Below are 18645 nucleotides of genomic sequence, written 5' to 3' on the forward strand. Positions count from 1 at the left end.
GACGCTCTAATAATGCAAAGAGACGGACGGGAGAGAAGCAGATGGACGTGTTTGAAGTACAGTGTCATCCTCTCTGTGCTCGTCTACCACGCGGCCTGAGAGGCTCTTATAGGGCAACGCATAGAGCGGCGCGCACGCACACACACACACACACACACACACACACACACACACACACACACACACACACACACACACACACACACACACGCACACGTACATGTGGCGTGTGCACGTGCAAACACACAGCGGGTGACACTGCCTGACAGATGATTCTCAATGTGTGTGTGTTTTCATGACGGCTTTGATGTTCTCATGTGTCACACACCCTTTGATACCCTCTGTGCAAGGGCGGGGTGCGACACACACACACGCACACACACGCATGCGCGCGCAGCACGTGTACTGTATGTACGTATAGCTTCTGTGTGTGTGTGTGTGTGTGTGTGTGCGTGCGTGCGTGTAAGAGATAGAGAGAGAGAGAGAAACCTGCATGGAGACAAGTCTGTCTCCATCATTCCCAGGTGTCTCATGCATGCACTAGGTGTCTCCACCTCCCTTTCCTCCCAGAGCTCTTTTCATGTTCCTTTCCCTTCCTTTCTTTTCCGTTCCTTTTCCTCTTTTCACCAAGTGTCTGCTTACCCCACCCTTCTCTCTCTGTCTCTCTGTCTCTCTCTCTCTCTCTCTCTCTCTCTCTCTCTCTCTCTCAAGCTGTGTTTATGTGTTGTTTCCTGAAGGGAGCGGAGCAGCTCATTGCTCACTGCAATCATTAGTAACTTATTTCACTGTTTATTCCAGCTTTCCGGGTTTTCATCCCGCTAAGATGGCTCACTATGCTACTCCTCTCCTCCTGTGGCCCCGGCATCATTTTGGCTCGCACGTCTTTTAAAGACTGACGGTAGACTCTGTGCACTGCTGTGGCGTCGTGGCGTCGTGGTGTTATGCGTTTGCGTGCGAGAAAAAAACACAAACACACCAGGATTACAAAGTTAGTCCATGATATTTATAGCATTATGTTCTGCTGATATGAAGCAAAAGTTCAACAGGGAGACGAGACATGTTTCTTGAGTCTGCAAGAAGAAGCTGTGTGGGTTTTGACAGACAGACAGACAGACAGACAGACAGACAGACAGACAGACAGACAGACAGACAGACAGACAGACAGACAGACAGACAGACATGGGTGGTAAAATCGGGTGTGTACTATTTCCTTGCAAAGCCCTCTTTGGCCACAACCGTGATGATGATGATGAGCTGATTGATGACACCCTGTGCCTTCGATCAGCTCCATTACCATTGGTTACCTACCTCTAATGGACTGCCTACTTATAGCCAACATGGGCAACCTGCATTCAGTGTTTATGATGGGTTAAGAGTAACGTTGGGTGGTCTTTCTTCCTTCCTCCCGGGGCATTGCAGGACGAGAAGTCCACGTTCTTCCAGTTCGGGGCGGCGCTGCAGCAGGAGGCTCTGCTGATGCTGGCCATCATGGAGGAGTACGACTGGCACGTCTTCTCCATCGTCACCTCCAAGTTCCCCGGATACCAGGACTTCATCAGCACGCTGCGCGGCACCGTGGACCACAGGTACACACGCACGCACGGCGCACGCACCCACACACACACACACACACAATTCAATTAAATTCAAAGGGCTTTATTGGCATGAGAAAACATACGTTTACATTGCCACACGCACGCACGCACGCACACACGCACGCACGCACACACACACCCACACACACACACACACCCACACAAACACACACGCACGCACACGCACGCACACACGCACACACACACACACACACACACACACACACACACACACACACAAAGTTACAGTTTCAGTTTAGGCATTTAGCAGACGCCCTTAATCCAGAGCGATTTACATTACATACAAGAACAAAAAAGCATGGGAATACATCACATAAAAAGCATTTATCATGAAACATGCGTAAACTAAGAAAGTATCTGTGGAATATCTATATAATGAAACTGTACATATAAACTATACATATATACTATACTATGCTATACATATACATGACGTGCTATGACTACATACAATGCAATTATAGAGTGCTGTCCGCACGCACGCACACGCACACACACACACACACACACACACACACACACACACACACACACACACACACACACACACACACACACACACACACACACACACACACACACAGACATTTCCTTTGGTTAAATTACTTAACTACTATCTATAAATTGTTATCTTTAATAAAACTATAAAGTTTAAAAGTATATATATATATATATATATATATATATATATACACTGTATATATAAATGGTAGGCTTCAGTCCAGGCTTTTCCAGAAAAAATAAAATAAATGTTGAATTCAAAATGTCAACTAATAAACTAAAACGAACACACATACTGCACGTGAGTATGTGTGTGCTGTGCCTATACCATCACATTGTGTTCATGTCCTCCAACGTTTTGATGGAAACCCCTTGGAGTCGGGGAACAGCCACAGGTAACAGGGCTCTCCATCATGTGGTTGTCGTTGTTGTTGTATAACTTCAAAAAAAAAAAGACCCAGACCTGATGGAGGACTTGCCCTCCCCATGAAGTTAAATTAAGTATTACTACCGTACTGGGCTGCTAATGTTTCTGAGTTGGTCTGTTTGGGTTCACACTACAGCCCAAATGAAGCCAGTTCATGCCTGGATGCATCCTTACTTGCTCTAATTATACAACCAACCTACACATCTCTCCCAGAAACGCTATTCCTCATGAACACACTGAAAATATGGTCACCATTCATGTCCTCATTCGGCCTTCAAGAACTGTGTTTCTAGTACAGCCCTATATGTAACGGCCACTTGTCTTGTTTACTCCTGGACCCAACTTACTCTCTGTGGTACAGGTCAGGACTCGTTATACATTAGGCCAGCAGGTGTGGGCAACTTTGATGACGGAGAGAGGGCCACTATAATGTCCACATACTCTCCAGAGGGCACAAACCTCTTATCTCCGTATTTAAAGTTTTTTTTCGTAAATGAATGCCCTATACTTCGTCATTCATGTGTCATGTCACACAAAATTAGCAAAAATATCCAATCTACAAGCTCAAAATATGTCACAGTGCTTGTAGATCTGATATTTTTGTTATTTTTGAATTATTTTTCCTGAATTATGTTTTGCTACTTGGTAACATTTTTATTTAATTTCAAATTAATTTAGTTATACTTATGTTAACTTTATTAACTTAAATACAAATACATAAAAAGGCAATGACATTTTAATACTAGTCATTGAGCTACTAATATAGACTGAAGTAATTAACCTATTAACCTGTGGGCCGCATTAACCCATTTTGGGGCGGGAACCCCTTTTGGTGTTTTAAACATTGTTATAATTTAGCAATTGAAAAATAGCAGATCTACAAGCTCATAGTGCGCCACCGAGTGGCGCGCTACGAGCTTGTTGGTCTGCTATTTTTGAAAAAAATCGTGAAAATGTGGCGCAAATCCTGACAGGAAACTGTCAGGATTTAGAAGACATTTTATAAATTTCGACGTCAGGCATAAATGGATTAAGTGAAGGTGGGGGCCGCCAGTTGCCCATGTATGGATTAGGGGATCTTTATATTAATGGTATTTTTGCTGATTTCAGGGAAGCGCCATCCAAACTCATTCTTCCAAACGCTGTTCTGTCCAGGTATTTCCAGATCTGTCACGTTGTCCTGCAGTCACACAACTCCTCCTTTCCCCAAAATGTACAACCTTGTCCTGAAAAGTGGCAATCTTTGGTGTACTCCCTAAATACCTTAACGTTTATAACAAAAAAGCCCAGAATGGTATAGCCTTCCTATCACTACTCGCACGAAGGAGAACCCTTCACCATTGCCGCCTATAAAACCAGACCTTTGGTTGAAAGATGCAATGCTATTCTTACTGTAAACCTGGAGAAAATCAAATAAGAATACGCCCTGCGATGCTCTCCACGAGGATTGACTTCGTCCCGGGGTCTCGTAGTAACTTAACCATAAAGCTTTCATGACATTCATTTTCATTGGTTTTAATTTATCATTTTTCTTTTAGGTTTCATGACCTCGATTACACCCTCAAACAACCTGAACTTTGAACATTCGGTGGATTTCCTGTGGTCTGGTGTTTTCTCTGTGTTCTGATGAGCCTTTTGAGCTGCAATGAAAAAACAACCATTTTGGCAGCAGATGTCACTGAGGGATCACATGGGACATCACCGTCCACAGGCAAATCGGAGCAACATTTGATTCTAATCATTCAGAAAATCAAGGGGTTTTCTGGGTGGAATTGTGGTCAGAAAACCTAAAAAGAAGAAGGCTAAAACAATGTCAACAGACCTTTAAAGAAGAATTCCTGACCAGTGCTTCTTACCATAACCTGATGTTATTATAGTCAAACCACCAGTGGTAGAGTTAAAAATAATTATTAAATACAAATAAGTCCATCTGGAAGAGAACGCACCTTAGCTCAGAACATGCACGCTGCGTCATATAGGCCTTTTTTTTACAGAAGCCCCTTTGGGACAAAACAGGAAAGATGTGCTGAAAGAAAAAGAAAATTTGAGCGATCAAAATGTAGCGTATGACCCTGCGTGCCCGGTCGGAGCTGCAGTGCGCTATGGATGTAATGTTTCACCTGTACCACTCGTCGTTGGATATAAATAACATCAGATTAAGGTATTAAAGACAACATGGTTAATCCGGAGTCCTCCTTTAACAACCTGTCAATTCTTCCTGATACGGCTTTACCTCTCAACTTTTGTATCTCCCTCCCTCCCGCCCTGCACACCACCCCCCCCCCCCCCCCCCCCCCTTCTATTAATCCTTTAACTCAGTGGTTTTCAACATTTCTCATGCCAAAAGGCCCATTATTTATTGGGCATTTGAGACCGCGGACCACCATTTGATGACATTAAACCTCTCAGGCCCAAAACGTAGAATATTTTTGTTTGTCGTTGAATAAGATTTTGTCCACAATTCCATGTTGTATTGATGTTGGTATATAGCACCGTAGTAGAGGGAACAGGCAAACGTTGTTTAAATTGAGTAATGCTACTGACTGCTAATACTAGTGATGTTTAACAGTAATGTAACTCTGGAGATCATACAAATGAACCAAATGAACCCGTAAGGGTCCATTTGGTTTAATTTTACGCTCTCAAGAGTTAAATGTCTATAAGGGTCTATTTGGTTACCAACTCTCCATCATTTAGCTGGGGACCACCTGGAACCTCCTCGAGGGCCACTGGTGGTCCCCGGACCACTGGTTGAAAACCACTGCTTTAATTGTTTCCTCCCTTTCCTTTCTTTTTATCTCCTTTCACTACAAATGTTTCTACGCATCAATGTCTCATCTTTATTACCATATTCCTTTACAACAACAATATTATCATTCACTCTTTAGTCTCATGTACTGCACCATTTATGTACTTTCTTGGGTTTAGACAGTTTTTGGTTTAGACTAGTCATTGGTTAGACCAGTCATTAGTCCTACAACTACAACCTATCTCAAACCCTCACCCTAAACCTAACCTCCCATGGGGCAGCACCTAAACCTAACCTTAACCCATGTCTAACCAATGACTAGTCTAAACTAAGTATGCATCCCACTTTCTTCCCTCTTTTATTGTTATATAGCTTTTATTTATTTTTATTTTTTACATTTGTGAAGTCAACCCTTTCAAAGTTGTTATTACAATGTTTTACAAATGCCTGTATGGTGAGTATAAGTGATAAGGAGTCAAAGTTCCAAGTGTGAGGGTAGGGGATTGTTTTGTTGTAGGCTACCGAAAGAACGCAACTTTTCAAAGAACGTTAACTAATCTTCTTAAAGAAAAATCTAAAGTGAATGTGAATCTGAATCTGATGTCAATGACAGTTGATAAAACCCCAAAGTTTATATAATGTTCATGTTAAACATTATATTATTCTAGATTATCAGTTGTTATTCTTATTCAAATAAAACGGATAGTTACTTAGTTATACGTGTTTCTCCTTATAAATCAATAGTCAATATCCTAATAATTAGAATTAAATAAAAATCGAATATCGAATCGAATCTTGAGCTTAACATTTAACCATGGATTAGGCTTGTGTGCAAAGTTCTGTCCCTGTTTGTTTTTCATTTGTAGTTCAAAAAAGAAGCATATGTTTTCCCTAAGAACTCCTATGCTGAAAAGGGTTAGTTCAGATTCTTGGACTTAAAGCTGTAGGAAATACTTGCCAATAATATAGTGGTTCCAAAAGCATTAATTGGTTGCCTGAGTCCCATGGTGGGAGTTCTTGGTGAATATTAAGTAGTTCCCATCATTTTGGTGGGGGTCTGGGGGCCACGCATTAAAAATAAATGAATCCACAAAACTAGCAAATCCACAAAACTAGTGTTTTTTTTATTGTTGACCTATTTCTATCGTGCAACTACTTTGACCAAGCCCCCAATGAGGCTCTCCAACGTTGAAGCACTCGGCCCTACTGGTCAGAGGTGGGACTGCAGGCGGACCCGTGGATTTATGATGAGGAAAACCCGTGCCGCTGGAGTTCAACATTGAGTGCTCGTTTGCAGTAGAGCGTTCTTCCGGGTGCTTCAAAACGCCACTGAGCAACTTTCACTGAAATGTCGCTACGGTTCAGTCTCTATCTTTTTATGACTTTGACCCCTCTGTGACATGGAGCTATCGTTTTGTGCTGCTGCTACTGCTGGCATAGTGATAGTTAAAAAAAATAGCTCCATGTGAGGGATCAAAGTTGAATGAAAGTTGCCCTATATGGTAGAAATAGGTCAACAATAAAAACATAATGCTAGTTTTGTTGGTGAATTAATTTTTTTATGAGTGGCCTCCAGACCCCTGCCAAATGACCAGACACATACTGTATCACCCCCCCTCACCAAAGCAACTGTCAACCACTATATCAATGGCAATACAGTATATCCTACAGCTTCAAGTCCAAAAACTAACCCTTGAAAACCTGCTTGTACAGCTTTGTGCGCTGGGACCTGCAGAGTGTGGTGACATTAGACGCCGTCGACGGGGGGGACCAGAACTCTAAATCACACGTTGCCCTGAAGAGGATCCAGAGTCCTGTCATCCTGCTATACTGCTCCAAGGATGAAGCTATGTGAGTGTACCTGTCCCCACCCTGTCCCACCACCCCCCTCTCTCTCTCTCTCTCTCTCTCTCTCTCTCTCTGCGTGTGTCTGTCTCAAGACTCAATCATTTATAGCCATTTCAATGAATAATCGGGAGACATTCAGTCGACAAATCAAATAGACAGCACTTTGACTATGCATGCATATGGTGCCACATTAAAAGTACTCATTGTGCAAAATGTGCCATGTACCATTTCATGTTTTGAAATCAGCCGAGCTCACAATGTGTTGCGATGCAACGTATGTTCAAATGGCAGAAATATATATAGGGCTGAAGTGGTCAATGTATGTTTTGTTTTGTAATAATTATCGAAATCTACAAAGTAACTATACTAGTAACTAAAGTTTTCAAATTGTAGTGGAGTAAAAGTACAATATTTGCCTCTGAGATGTAGTGGAATAGATGCAAAAGTACTGACAATTGTAAATACTGTATGTAGAGTAAAAATACCTCCAACATTTTACTTAAGTACAGTACTAAATGTACTTTACAGCACTGCTCTTTGCCCAGATAGACAGTAACTCTGATGGTGGGCGAGCAAAGAGAAGTACAGACGGACTCATTGCTGGTCACTCACAGCTTGACTTTGTCAACCAAAAAAAAATTATCTATAACTTTTAGCCCATAAATAGATCCTGTAGTAAATCGTTTTATTTTCCTACATCTATGCTGGTAGATAAATTATTTGATTGGTTTGTTGAGCTCAACAACACGTGCGCACACACACACACACACACACACACACACACACACACACACACACACACACACACACACACACACACACACACACACACTACAAGCACTACTCCCTCGCCATTCCTTCAGGTTGGAAGGCACGGCGTGGGAGGAGGAAAAACAAACTAGCCCAGCCGGGATATATGATGATGTACAGTACGATGATAAGATCACGGGTAAATTATTTCAGATTGTCTGAAAAGAAACTCCATATTTGGTGATGGCTGACATCATACTGGCTTTGATTAAACCGTAGGACCACACCACTCTACCACTTCTCAACCAGTCTGCCGAGAGCCTTCCTTTGCATCGGACGGACATGGCTTCTGCTGAGTGTTCCACCAAGGTGGAGCTGACCGTCAGCTGTGACAATCTGCTGAACGGAGGAGACCTCTGTTCAAAGTGTGTCCTGCTGACCAGCGGCTCCAGGTCCCAGTGGTGTGAACTGGGACGCACAGAGACGGTGCGCAACTCCCTCAATCCGAGGTTTGCCAGAAAGTTTGTGGTCGATTACCGCTTTGAGACGGTCCAGAAGCTGAAGTTCGGGATCTACGACGTGGACCTGGGCGACGACGACTTCCTGGGAGAGCTGGAGTGTACTCTGGGCCATTTGGTTTCCGCTAGGACATATACCCGGCCGCTGGTGCTGAGGAACAAGAAGACGGCTGGAAAAGCGACCATCAGTATCCGTGCCGAAGAGATACAAGACAACCGCTGGGTGAATTTTGAGGTGGAAGCCAGGAAGCTTGACAACAAGGACAAACAAACATTTGGCCATTCTGACCCGTACCTAGAGTTCTACAAGCACACAAAGAAGGGCTGGCAGCTGGCCCACAGAACAGAGGTGGTGAAGGGCAGCCTGAACCCAACATGGCGGCCATTCCGCATCCCGATGCAGTCTCTCTGCAGAGGAGACTTCGAGAGGCCAATACATGTGAAGTGTTACAACCACGACACCCAGAGCCCACACGGCCTCATCGGGGTCTTTGAGACCTCACTCTCACACCTTCTGAAAGCCTCCATACGCTCTCCCGCGGAGTTTGAATGCGTCGACCGTAAGAAGAAACAGAAGAAGTTGAGCTATAAGAACTCTGGCATCGTTAGCGTGAAGCTTTGCCAGGTGGTGAAGGTATATACCTTCCTGGATTACATCATGGGAGGCTGTCAGCTCAACTTCACCGTGGCGGTGGACTTCACTAGCTCCAATGGAGACCCCAGGTCCCCCCAGTCTCTCCACTCCATCAGCCCGCAGGGTGTCAACGAGTACCTATCCGCCATCTGGTCTGTGGGCAATGTCATCCAGGACTACGACAGTGACAAGATGTTCCCAGCTTTCGGCTTCGGGGCCAAGATTCCACCGTCGTGGAACGTTTCCCACGAGTTCCCCTTGAACTTCAACCCGTCAAACCCGTTCTGTGCAGGCATAGAAGGGGTGGTGGAAGCCTACACGGCGTGTTTGCCGCAGGTGAAGCTCTTCGGTCCGACCAACTTCTCCCCCGTCATCAACCACGTGGCCTGCTTCGCCAGACAGGCTCTCCAGCAGACCACGGCGGACAACTACTTTGTCCTGCTCATCATCACCGACGGGGTGATCACAGACATGGACAGGACGCGCAGCGCCATCGTCAACGCCTCCCGGCTGCCCATGTCCATCATCATCGTGGGGGTGGGCGAGGCTGACTTTGGCGCCATGCAGTTCCTGGACGGAGACGACGGTCGCCTGCGCTCCGAGACCGGCGAGCCCGTCATGAGAGACATCGTCCAGTTTGTGCCCTTCAGACAGTTCCAGAACGCTCCCAGAGAGGCTCTAGCCCAAAGTGTGCTGGCCGAGTTGCCTCAACAAGTGGCCTCCTTCTTCAGTTCGTTCAAACTGAAGCCACCCCATGATCCCAGTCCTTGATAGGGGACAAGTGACAGAACGTCCCAGACCGGTTGGTTTCCAGTTTCATCGACCAACAACAACATCAGCCTGTCTCCAAACCTTGCTTCAACCAACCCTAGTCAAATGCCTCATACCCTTTTTTGAGGGGCGCTTGCCTCTCCAATGCATGGCTTTCCGGAATTATGTCATGTGGCTATGGACTATTAATGCTTGTTTAGAGCCTTTACAGGTATAATTATAAAATTCCCCATTGCCAGCCAAGTCTATGGACTTTAATGTTTATTTAGGGCCGTAAATGATTGTCGTAAATGAGTCATCTCACTCATATAAATACATTTTGTAAATTAATTTCTCATGGATATGAGAACATCAACCCCCAAAATATTGGTGCACCTCACTTCACATGAGTGTGATTTTTATTTATTGCATCACAGTTCTTATATTCCAAGATATAAAGAAAGTCTACCGTATTTTTTGAGGGCCTATGCCCAGCTTTGTGTGTTTGTGTGTACCACATTTGTGATGATTTGATTAGCCAGCTTTGTGTGTCTGTGTGTACCACATATTTTAGTGATGATGATTTGATTGGCGGAGCACAGAATGTGGTGTATGATGATGTATGATGATAAGAGCGCCCCTCACTTCACAGAAGTGTGTTTTTTGTAATTATAAATATCACCGTTGTCTTACGGAGACCAGGTTGGAACAGTGCATGGCCACACAGTCATGTACATAGGGATGTGTGTTAAATGCTAAAAAAGCACATTATTTCATAGTTTTTTAGTTTTCTTAATTTGCTGATCTCCAAGCTCACTACGTGTCGAATCATGTGTGGTCCATTTTCGTCACCGCTAAACCCCTTATCCCTAAACGTCTTTGCCTTTTTTTTACTATTTTGCGAAACATTTTTGAATAGTTAAAATTCACAAGCTCACAACGTGTCAATGTAGATTGGCTAGTTGAACTATTCAAAAATGATTTTCAAAATAGTAAAAAAAGGCAAAGAAGTTTAGGGATAAGGGGTTTAGCGGTGACGAAAATGAAGCCCCTTATCCCTAAACTTCTTTGCCTTTTTTTTTTACTATTTTGAAAAACTTTTTTGAATAGTTCAACTAGCCAATCTACATTGAGAGCTTGTAGACTGGCCATTTTTACTATTCAAAAATGTTTTGCGAAATAGTGGAGAAAAAAAAAAGGCAAAGAAGTTTAGGGATAAGGGGGTTTAGCGGTAACGAAAATGGAGCCCCTAATCTGTAAGAGTTTTAGCCAAAAATGTGTTCGGCTTGCTGGTGGTGCTATAACAGGTCAACATGAACAACATGGGCACCGGGTTCTGCTTTGGCATCCAGGGGTTTCATGCTGATTGCTTGAACGGTGCCGGAGGTTAGCTGTTAACAGACGAACACACACACACACACACACGCACACGCACACACATGAACAGACACACGGACGGACACAGGGGTCAAAGCATGACAGAACCACGACGAAAATACTCCAGCAAAGTACATAAGACACACTATAGGGGACACGGCTGTTATTATGAGATGAAATGTAAGGGCCCGCGCATACAGCCTGCTTGCCCTCAGGATATGTGCAGTTATGGAAAACGAGTCGTTCTGGTCTTGATAAAGAAAGTGGGACAGAATAACGTGCATTGGCTGGATTTGAGGGATCCCTGGTTATTTCCAGCCCCATCCTTTTAGAACGTGACTGTTATAAATATCACAGATGCTAGGCAAATCTTCCACCAAATGATTCTTCATGGCTTATTATCCTCTCTGTTTCCATGTCTATCTGTCTCCGTAGCTCGCTCCCCCCCCTCTCTCTCTCTCTCTCTCTCTCTCTCACTCCTACAAGCTTACAACACCTAGATCTGCTATTTTCGGCCTCAAAATAGTGACGGTATAGGGTCGAAGTGGTCCCGGTCCCCTTGTTGAAGACCCCTGCTCTGTACTAGTAGTTTATTGTCTTCTGTATTTGACAGGTACATACTGGAGGAGGCACGTTCCTTAGGCCTGACGGGAGCTGGTTACATCTGGATCGTCTCCAGTCTGACCACCGGAAACCCAGACTTCACCCCAGAGGTAAGGAGGCCTATGGTGGACCTCATGTGTTCTGTTCTTTAGTTATTCACAGTTGAATATAGTTTGTTTTCCAAAAACGCCAAAAATGGGAACAGAAAGCAGAGCATTTTTTATTTCTGTGAAATCCTATATTATGATTTGATAGGTGATCAATTTGTTTTGTTCACATTATTTCACATGTAACATAATTTGTTGGCATCTGATCCGGAAGTCGTAGATGAACTCACAGGTTGCGGAAGAGCGCCCTCTATCACAAACACTGAAAACATCACACGACAATTACTTTTTTTTACATAAACAGTTTAAATATTGATGAAGGCTGTAGATTGGCTATTTACACATATTTAAAATGTTTTGTATAAAAAAATGCCTAAGAAGGTTAAGGGATTTTAATAAAACTTTATTCGTATAGAAATTAGCACCTTTCATGACATGAAGTGGGGAGGCATACAGTACTATGATCCGACAGAGCATTGGTTCAAAGGAGCATTGGTCCGAGGTGCGCTGGGGGCCGGGAGAGGGTTGGGGTTAGGTTTAGGTGTGCTGCCCCGGGGGAGGTTAGGGTTAGGGAGAGGGTTGGGGTTAGGTTTAGGTGTGCTGCCCCGGGGGAGGTTAGGGTTAGGGAGAGGGTTGGGGTTAGGTTTAGGTGTGCTGCCCCGGGGGAGGTTAGGGTTAGGGAGAGGGTTGGGGTTAGGTTTAGGTGTGCTGCCCCGGGGGAGGTTAGGGTTAGGGAGAGGGTTGGGGTTAGGTTTAGGTGTGCTGCCCCGGGGGAGGTTAGGGATAGGGTGAGGGTTTGAGGTAGGTTGTCGAACCCCATGAAGTACAGCTCAAAAAAATAAATGCAAAAGCATAAAACGACATTAAAATAATAGCGGTAATAAAAGCTCAACTCAAAGCAAGAGTGTAGAAGTACAAGTAAGGCATGTCTACAGAGGCAGCCTGTCGAAGGTATAGCATATATATAGTTTGTGGCGTCGGCCCTAGCAGCACAAAGATGCCTCACCGTGTTTTTAGTTGCCATTTTGAGCAAGTCAGCAGTGGGGGATCTGAGGGGGGGCCATATAGGGAGGGGACATATCTAGGCAGGCAGTCGTGTAGGTAGGAATTTTAAAATCAATCCTATAAGAACAACCGGGAGTCAATGCAGTGAAGCTAAAAGTGGAGTAAGTTGTTCTCTGATCTTTTTTATAACTATTTAGGGTTAGAAAAAAACTATTTAATACAATTATAAATGTAATATGGCATAAGGTGCCCTAGATTGGGCCCTCGTGTCTTGCCAATTATTTGGGGGCCCACTTGCAATATGCTGAGGCCCACAATGAGAGCCCCAGCATATTGCAAGTGAGCCCCCAAATGATGAAGGTGTAGAGAAGTGTCTTTATAAATATATTAGCCTCCTCCCAATATTCTGTGGCTCGCTATCCCGTCCGCTCTCTTTCTGAGGAGGCCCACCCACGCAGACAGACTGCAGGACTTTACTCCGTTCAAGTTTATTGGTCATTTAAAATACCGTAAACACACCTTATACAATGTATTCTGGGTTTTTCTTTTTGACCAAAAGGAGTGTTTGGCAGAAGCCTCAGCTTATAATGCCAGCCCTTTTAATATTCAAAATAGCTATAAAATGATGTAGATACAACAACAACAAAAAAAACTGACAGAAAAACAAAACAAGCATGGAGTGTTGCAGACAAAATGTGTTTTTTTAATTTTCCTTGCCAGCAGCGAGTGGCTTTGAAAAGGTAAGGTAAGGTAATTTGATTTATAAAGTGCCTCTCAAAACAGTTGTTTTGGTGCTGTACAATAAAATAATAGGAATGAAACAAGAACATCACAATCAGAGATAAACCAACAATGAAATAAGAAACAGAGCAGCAAAGACAGTACCTAGAAATAGATAAAAACAGAAACAGAACAGTACATAGAAATCAACATAAAATAGAAATAATCACCAAAGCAAAACAAAATGTTCGCGGTACAAATTAGTTTTTAGTAGCTTCTTAAAGATCTCAACAGACACGGCATCAAGTAAAGTGGTAAGTCATTTCACAGCTGCGTAGGTGCAACAAATGCGTATAAGCTCGGTCTCCTTTGGTTCGCAGCTTAGTAGCGGGGATAGTGAGAACTGAGAAGACCTTTGTCTGAAGACCTAAGGTGTCTCATATTTACCTTGGGGTGCACCAGTTCACTTAAATAAATTGGGCCCAGCCCATGGAGAGATTTATAGGTAATTAATACAATTTTAAATTTAATTCTTGAGTCGATTGGTAGCCAGTGCAAGGCCGCAAGCACAAGAGTAATATTGTGTGACCTTCTATGTGTGTTGGTTAAAAAAAAATAGGCAGACATTTTTGGTCTTAATCGTAGGCTCCACTTAATATCTCTTTAAAAACCGGGAAAGCATCTGTATAATGTTTCTATTTTTAGGGGGGTTGGCTATTAAAAAGAAATGCAGATATACAAGCTGGTCACTTTGGAAAGAAGTGCATTTGCAGAATCGACCCATACAGGTCTTGGTGGGTTAAAACGAGCTCATTCCCAGTGCTTGACGAATGTGAATGTCCAAAAAAAGGCATGACGGACAGTTTGCATGTGGGATGTCTGTAAACATGAGCAGCATGAGGGTGCGCTTGTTTACAGGCTCCCAGGCAACTGATGTACCATCTGGGCTGAGTTTGCACTTGATTTAAAAATCTGGTTAAAAATATATAATAATAAATAAGGGTTAAGGGCGTTTTGGTTTTTTTACCGCCAGCTGCACACCCATAGCTGTCATGTGACCATGAGGTTTAAGGAGTAGTTCACCCCAAAAATGACTTGTTTTACATCAATGAAACCTTGAATTCACAGAGAAAATTTTGTTTTTGTCACATTCCTGAGTCAATATTTTGTAACCGATTCATCACCCGGTCCCAATTGCCTGAGCTGTAATCCTGGGGGCTACTCTCCCTCTGCCAACCTGGGAAGAGCTCCAAGCTGAGTTCATGCTTCCTTCAATGCATGAGGAGAGAGCAGGCCGCTTCTTATCACCTGACAGGGGGGGGAGTTTCCCCGGTATGACCTAGCGAGTGGAAGGAACACGTTATTCAAACCAGTTCCTAGTATAGAGATACCAGGATAGAGACCATGCAAGAACATGCAAGCTGTTTTGCCAACTTCACCTAGAGTATGGGCACTGATAGAGTCAACCCCAGAGTATGGGCGCTGATGACTCAAAGAGTTTCTCTCAGCTGAGAGAAATCATCAAATGATTGGCTCAGGAATGCGACAAAAACAAATCTCCATGCATTCAAGGCTTCATGGCATGTGTACTTGATAGAAAATAATTAATTTTGTGGGTGAACCACCCCTTTAACAGATCCCATTGACAGACCGCCAGTATAGTTAGTAGCCCGCTGTGCCATGTTGTCATGTTGTCAAAGAGGAAACGTTCTCTGTGGGGAAAAAGAGGCTTAGATTTACTAAACTGAAAATGAAATGAAGGGTGACTTGTGGTAGAACGCAACAAATATTGTCTGTGAGTCTTCTTCATATTTAACGAATATAATACATTCCAGCCAGGTTGATATATCAAGTCGAGAATTCCATGTTTGTGTGACATGTAATAAACATTGCAGACATGCAGGGTGAGCAGTGTTTTATCCACTTTCTCTGTCTTTTTGCGCTGTGGCTAATAATAATATTCAGCAATGAAGCCCGTAAGGAACACGCTTTATTTTAGTTTCTAGACCCGTTTGTCTGATCCCACAGTTATATTTAGCATGCACAAAACATGCATTATTTAAACCCCAGACAAACTATGTTTTGCATTATTGTCACACACGCAGGCACTAACATCACTGCCATTGTGTTACACTGTTATCTAAGTAGCCGTCACATTTTGTTCCCATGGAAATGACAAATGTGTAATGGCACGTCCTTAAAATGTTTAAATATTGTATTGTGTATTGCGTTTGATCTTACGCCGTCCACCACCTGTTCCCTTTCTTGAAGACGAGCCATATAGTCACAAAAAAAGGAAAAGTTTTAAACCTACCGGTAATTTAAATTGTAACGCGAACTCGGGGCTGTGTGCACAGCCTAGCATGTTGCCACGGATTTGAGATTAATCCCTATGACGTTACCCGAGGCGAGTCGAAAGCCCTCAAATTCTATTTTGAACACAAATGTCAGCCTCTTGTCGGACCATAGCCTCGGGGGGCCGCAGCTGAGAAGTGCGGATGGTCTATTCACTCGACTGCTCACACCACCAGTAAAAAACAACCTCGCCTCGGACCCTAATCAGAAATGTTGTCTTGGAAATAAGGCAGCGCGGCATCTTTATTTATTTATTTTTTTGCTGCTGAGTTCTGTTCTGGAAGGACCAGTGTTGGCCCTAGGCCTGCCATATTGGTTTCAGCTGGTTGTGGGGAAATGATGGAAAAGGTTTTCTCCTCGACATGAAAAAGCTTTTTTTCCCCCCAGAAGATGCCAGATAGATGATGCCATCCCGCTGCACTGCTCCATGCACTGCCCGAAACGCGATAATTGTAAAAAATAAAATAAATAATAATAATAATAATAACCAGTAAGACGCCTAAGCCAAGAAGCGTGCAAGCCAAGAAGCGTGCACGCATCCGCCTCGTTGACGGCAGGCTGCTGGGCGAGCGCTGGCGCTTTGGCATGGGGGGGTCAGATCAACATGGAATGAATTCTGTACTGGCCATATATGGAGCATGTCTTGAGTGTACAGGGTTTGATGAGGTCAGATCAACAATCAATCAATATGGAGATCTAAGGGTGGTAGTGGGGACATTCTCTTGAGTGTACACTGTACAGGGTTTTTTACAATCACTGCATTATGTAAAGAACGTGCTCCATTCACTGCCCTCCTCAGATGTTAAAGTACTTCATTCACTGCCCTCCTCAGATGTTAAAGTACTTCATTCACTGCCCTCCTCAGATGTTAAAGTACTTCATTCACTGCCCTCCTCAGATGTTAAAGTACTTGCTCCATGCACTGCCCTCCTCAGATGTTAAAGTACTTCATTCACTGCACCTCCTCAGATGTTAAAGTACTTCATTCACTGCCCTCCTCAGATGTTAAAATACTTGCTCCATTCACTGCCCTCCTCAGATGTTAAAATACTTGCTCCATTCACTGCCCTCCTCAGATGTTAAAATACTTGCTCCATTCACTGCCCTCCTCAGATGTTAAAGTACTTGCTCCATGCACTGCCACTCCTCAGATGTTCCCTCTGGGCATGATCTCGGTGTCGTACGACGAGTGGGAGTACCCGCTGGAGACGCGGGTTCGAGACGGCGTGGGCGTCATCCTGACGGGAGCAACCGCCATGTTGAAAGAGAAGGGGGAGGTGCCAGAGGCCCAGGGCAGCTGCTACAGCCAACCGGGAGACAGGAGCCCGGGGAAACTCCCGCCAAGTGCACTGCGCAGGTCAGACACATGACTTTATCCATCCGTGTTTTATGCGTGAGTGCGTGCGTTGGTTTTGGCCACTGACCTGTATAGGTATACATGTGTGTTGCGTGTGCATTGTGCAAATAACGTGATGTCACTACATCTTTATCAGGTCTTAACATGACGACCACTCAAATGGTTTATATACTGTACAGGTTTACAGGTGGCTACAAATGGGCCTGCCCTTCTTGATCCTCACAAATGTAAGTCATTTGTAGCCTTACCTGATGAAGATATATTGACGTCAAAACATTGTGACGTTATCGGCCTGTACCCAGTTTGCTCCAGTGCCAGCCCTACTCTGATTTGTGGCCTATCCAAATTTGTTATTTATGCAGACTGAGAAGAAAAACAAAACATGGATTTGAATCGCATGCCTTCAGACTGCAAAAAACGGATCTGGATAGGACATCTGATTTGGGCTGCCAGGCAGTCTGGCACTGTCTGGGACAGGGATAACAATTAAATTCCTACCACGAAATAAAAAGTAAATTTTATTCAAATTTTAGATCAAGAAGCCATTCATTATTCTGTGATGCTCCAGCACTTTGCTCTGTTGTGTCTGATGCCGTGCCTCGCATCGCTACAATGTCAGTCCGATGCCGTGCCTCGCATCGCTACAATGTCACTCATGAGATCACGAAGCTCGGAAATTAATCATTAGCAACCTTGGAGTCGGTCAAGCGTTCTGTTCAGTTTGTCTTTCACAAGTTTCAAGGTCGTCTTTTAAACAGCCTGGTTCCTTTTGTTCCTCTTGATCGCAGCGTACTGTGCTGTATGAGTATACAGTAGATAGATAGAGTATAGATAGACAGATAGAAGATTTGCACACGTTTTCACTTAAAAAAAAAGGAAATCTACAAGCTCATAGCGTGGCACGACACTTTTATAGCTGCTATTTTTAGTATCTATACTTTCTATAGCCTATAGTATAAAATATCACAGATGGGTTAACACACTTCTCAGGAGATGAGAGTCGAGGAGAAAGGGAGGCATGATGGCAGCCGTGTTAAAGGAGGACATACAGTATGTAATTCCCGCCCATATTGATATTAGCTATTGTGTACATTCATTCAACCCACAGACCATTGAACCCAACAGATCTTTGTGGGGTTTCCTTTTGTGCCCTGCGTTAACATAATGCATGCACGCACGCACGTGCGCCCCTGTGTGTGTGTGTGTGTGTGTGTGTGTGTGTGTGTGTGTGTGTGTGTGTGTGTGTGCTCATGCGTGCACTATACTGTGTATTACACCAGTAGACTCCCGTCATTAAGTCGGGATTAAAGCAGCTTTTATCAGCTTTG

At 43.8% G+C, this 18645-nt stretch overlaps 2 protein-coding genes across 2 annotated transcripts in view; both read left to right on the top strand.

Annotated features, from left to right (window-relative positions):
- The window catches only part of LOC308336822 (glutamate receptor ionotropic, NMDA 2A-like), a gene marked incomplete at its 3' end in the record, with an annotated part of 187358 nt that overhangs the window by 103732 nt on the left and 64981 nt on the right, over positions 1-18645 (top strand). Inside the window, exons 4-7 of the mRNA XM_080794398.1 lie at positions 1420-1586; positions 7007-7144; positions 11784-11883; positions 17112-17317. Of these exons, the coding sequence (XP_080650524.1) occupies positions 1420-1586; positions 7007-7144; positions 11784-11883; positions 17112-17317 (611 nt within the window). The remainder of the gene's footprint in view (positions 1-1419; positions 1587-7006; positions 7145-11783; positions 11884-17111; positions 17318-18645) is intronic.
- Positions 8234-9814, top strand: LOC308313362 (copine-3-like; the record flags this gene model as incomplete). Its single annotated transcript, XM_080760462.1, has 1 exon — positions 8234-9814. One exon carries the CDS (start codon positions 8234-8236, stop codon positions 9812-9814), a length of 1581 nt encoding a protein of 526 aa, XP_080616588.1.

The sequence above is a fragment of the Protomyctophum bolini genome, assembly GCF_963924005.1.
Source record: "Protomyctophum bolini genome assembly, chromosome: 3".
NCBI lineage: Eukaryota > Metazoa > Chordata > Actinopteri > Myctophiformes > Myctophidae > Protomyctophum > Protomyctophum bolini.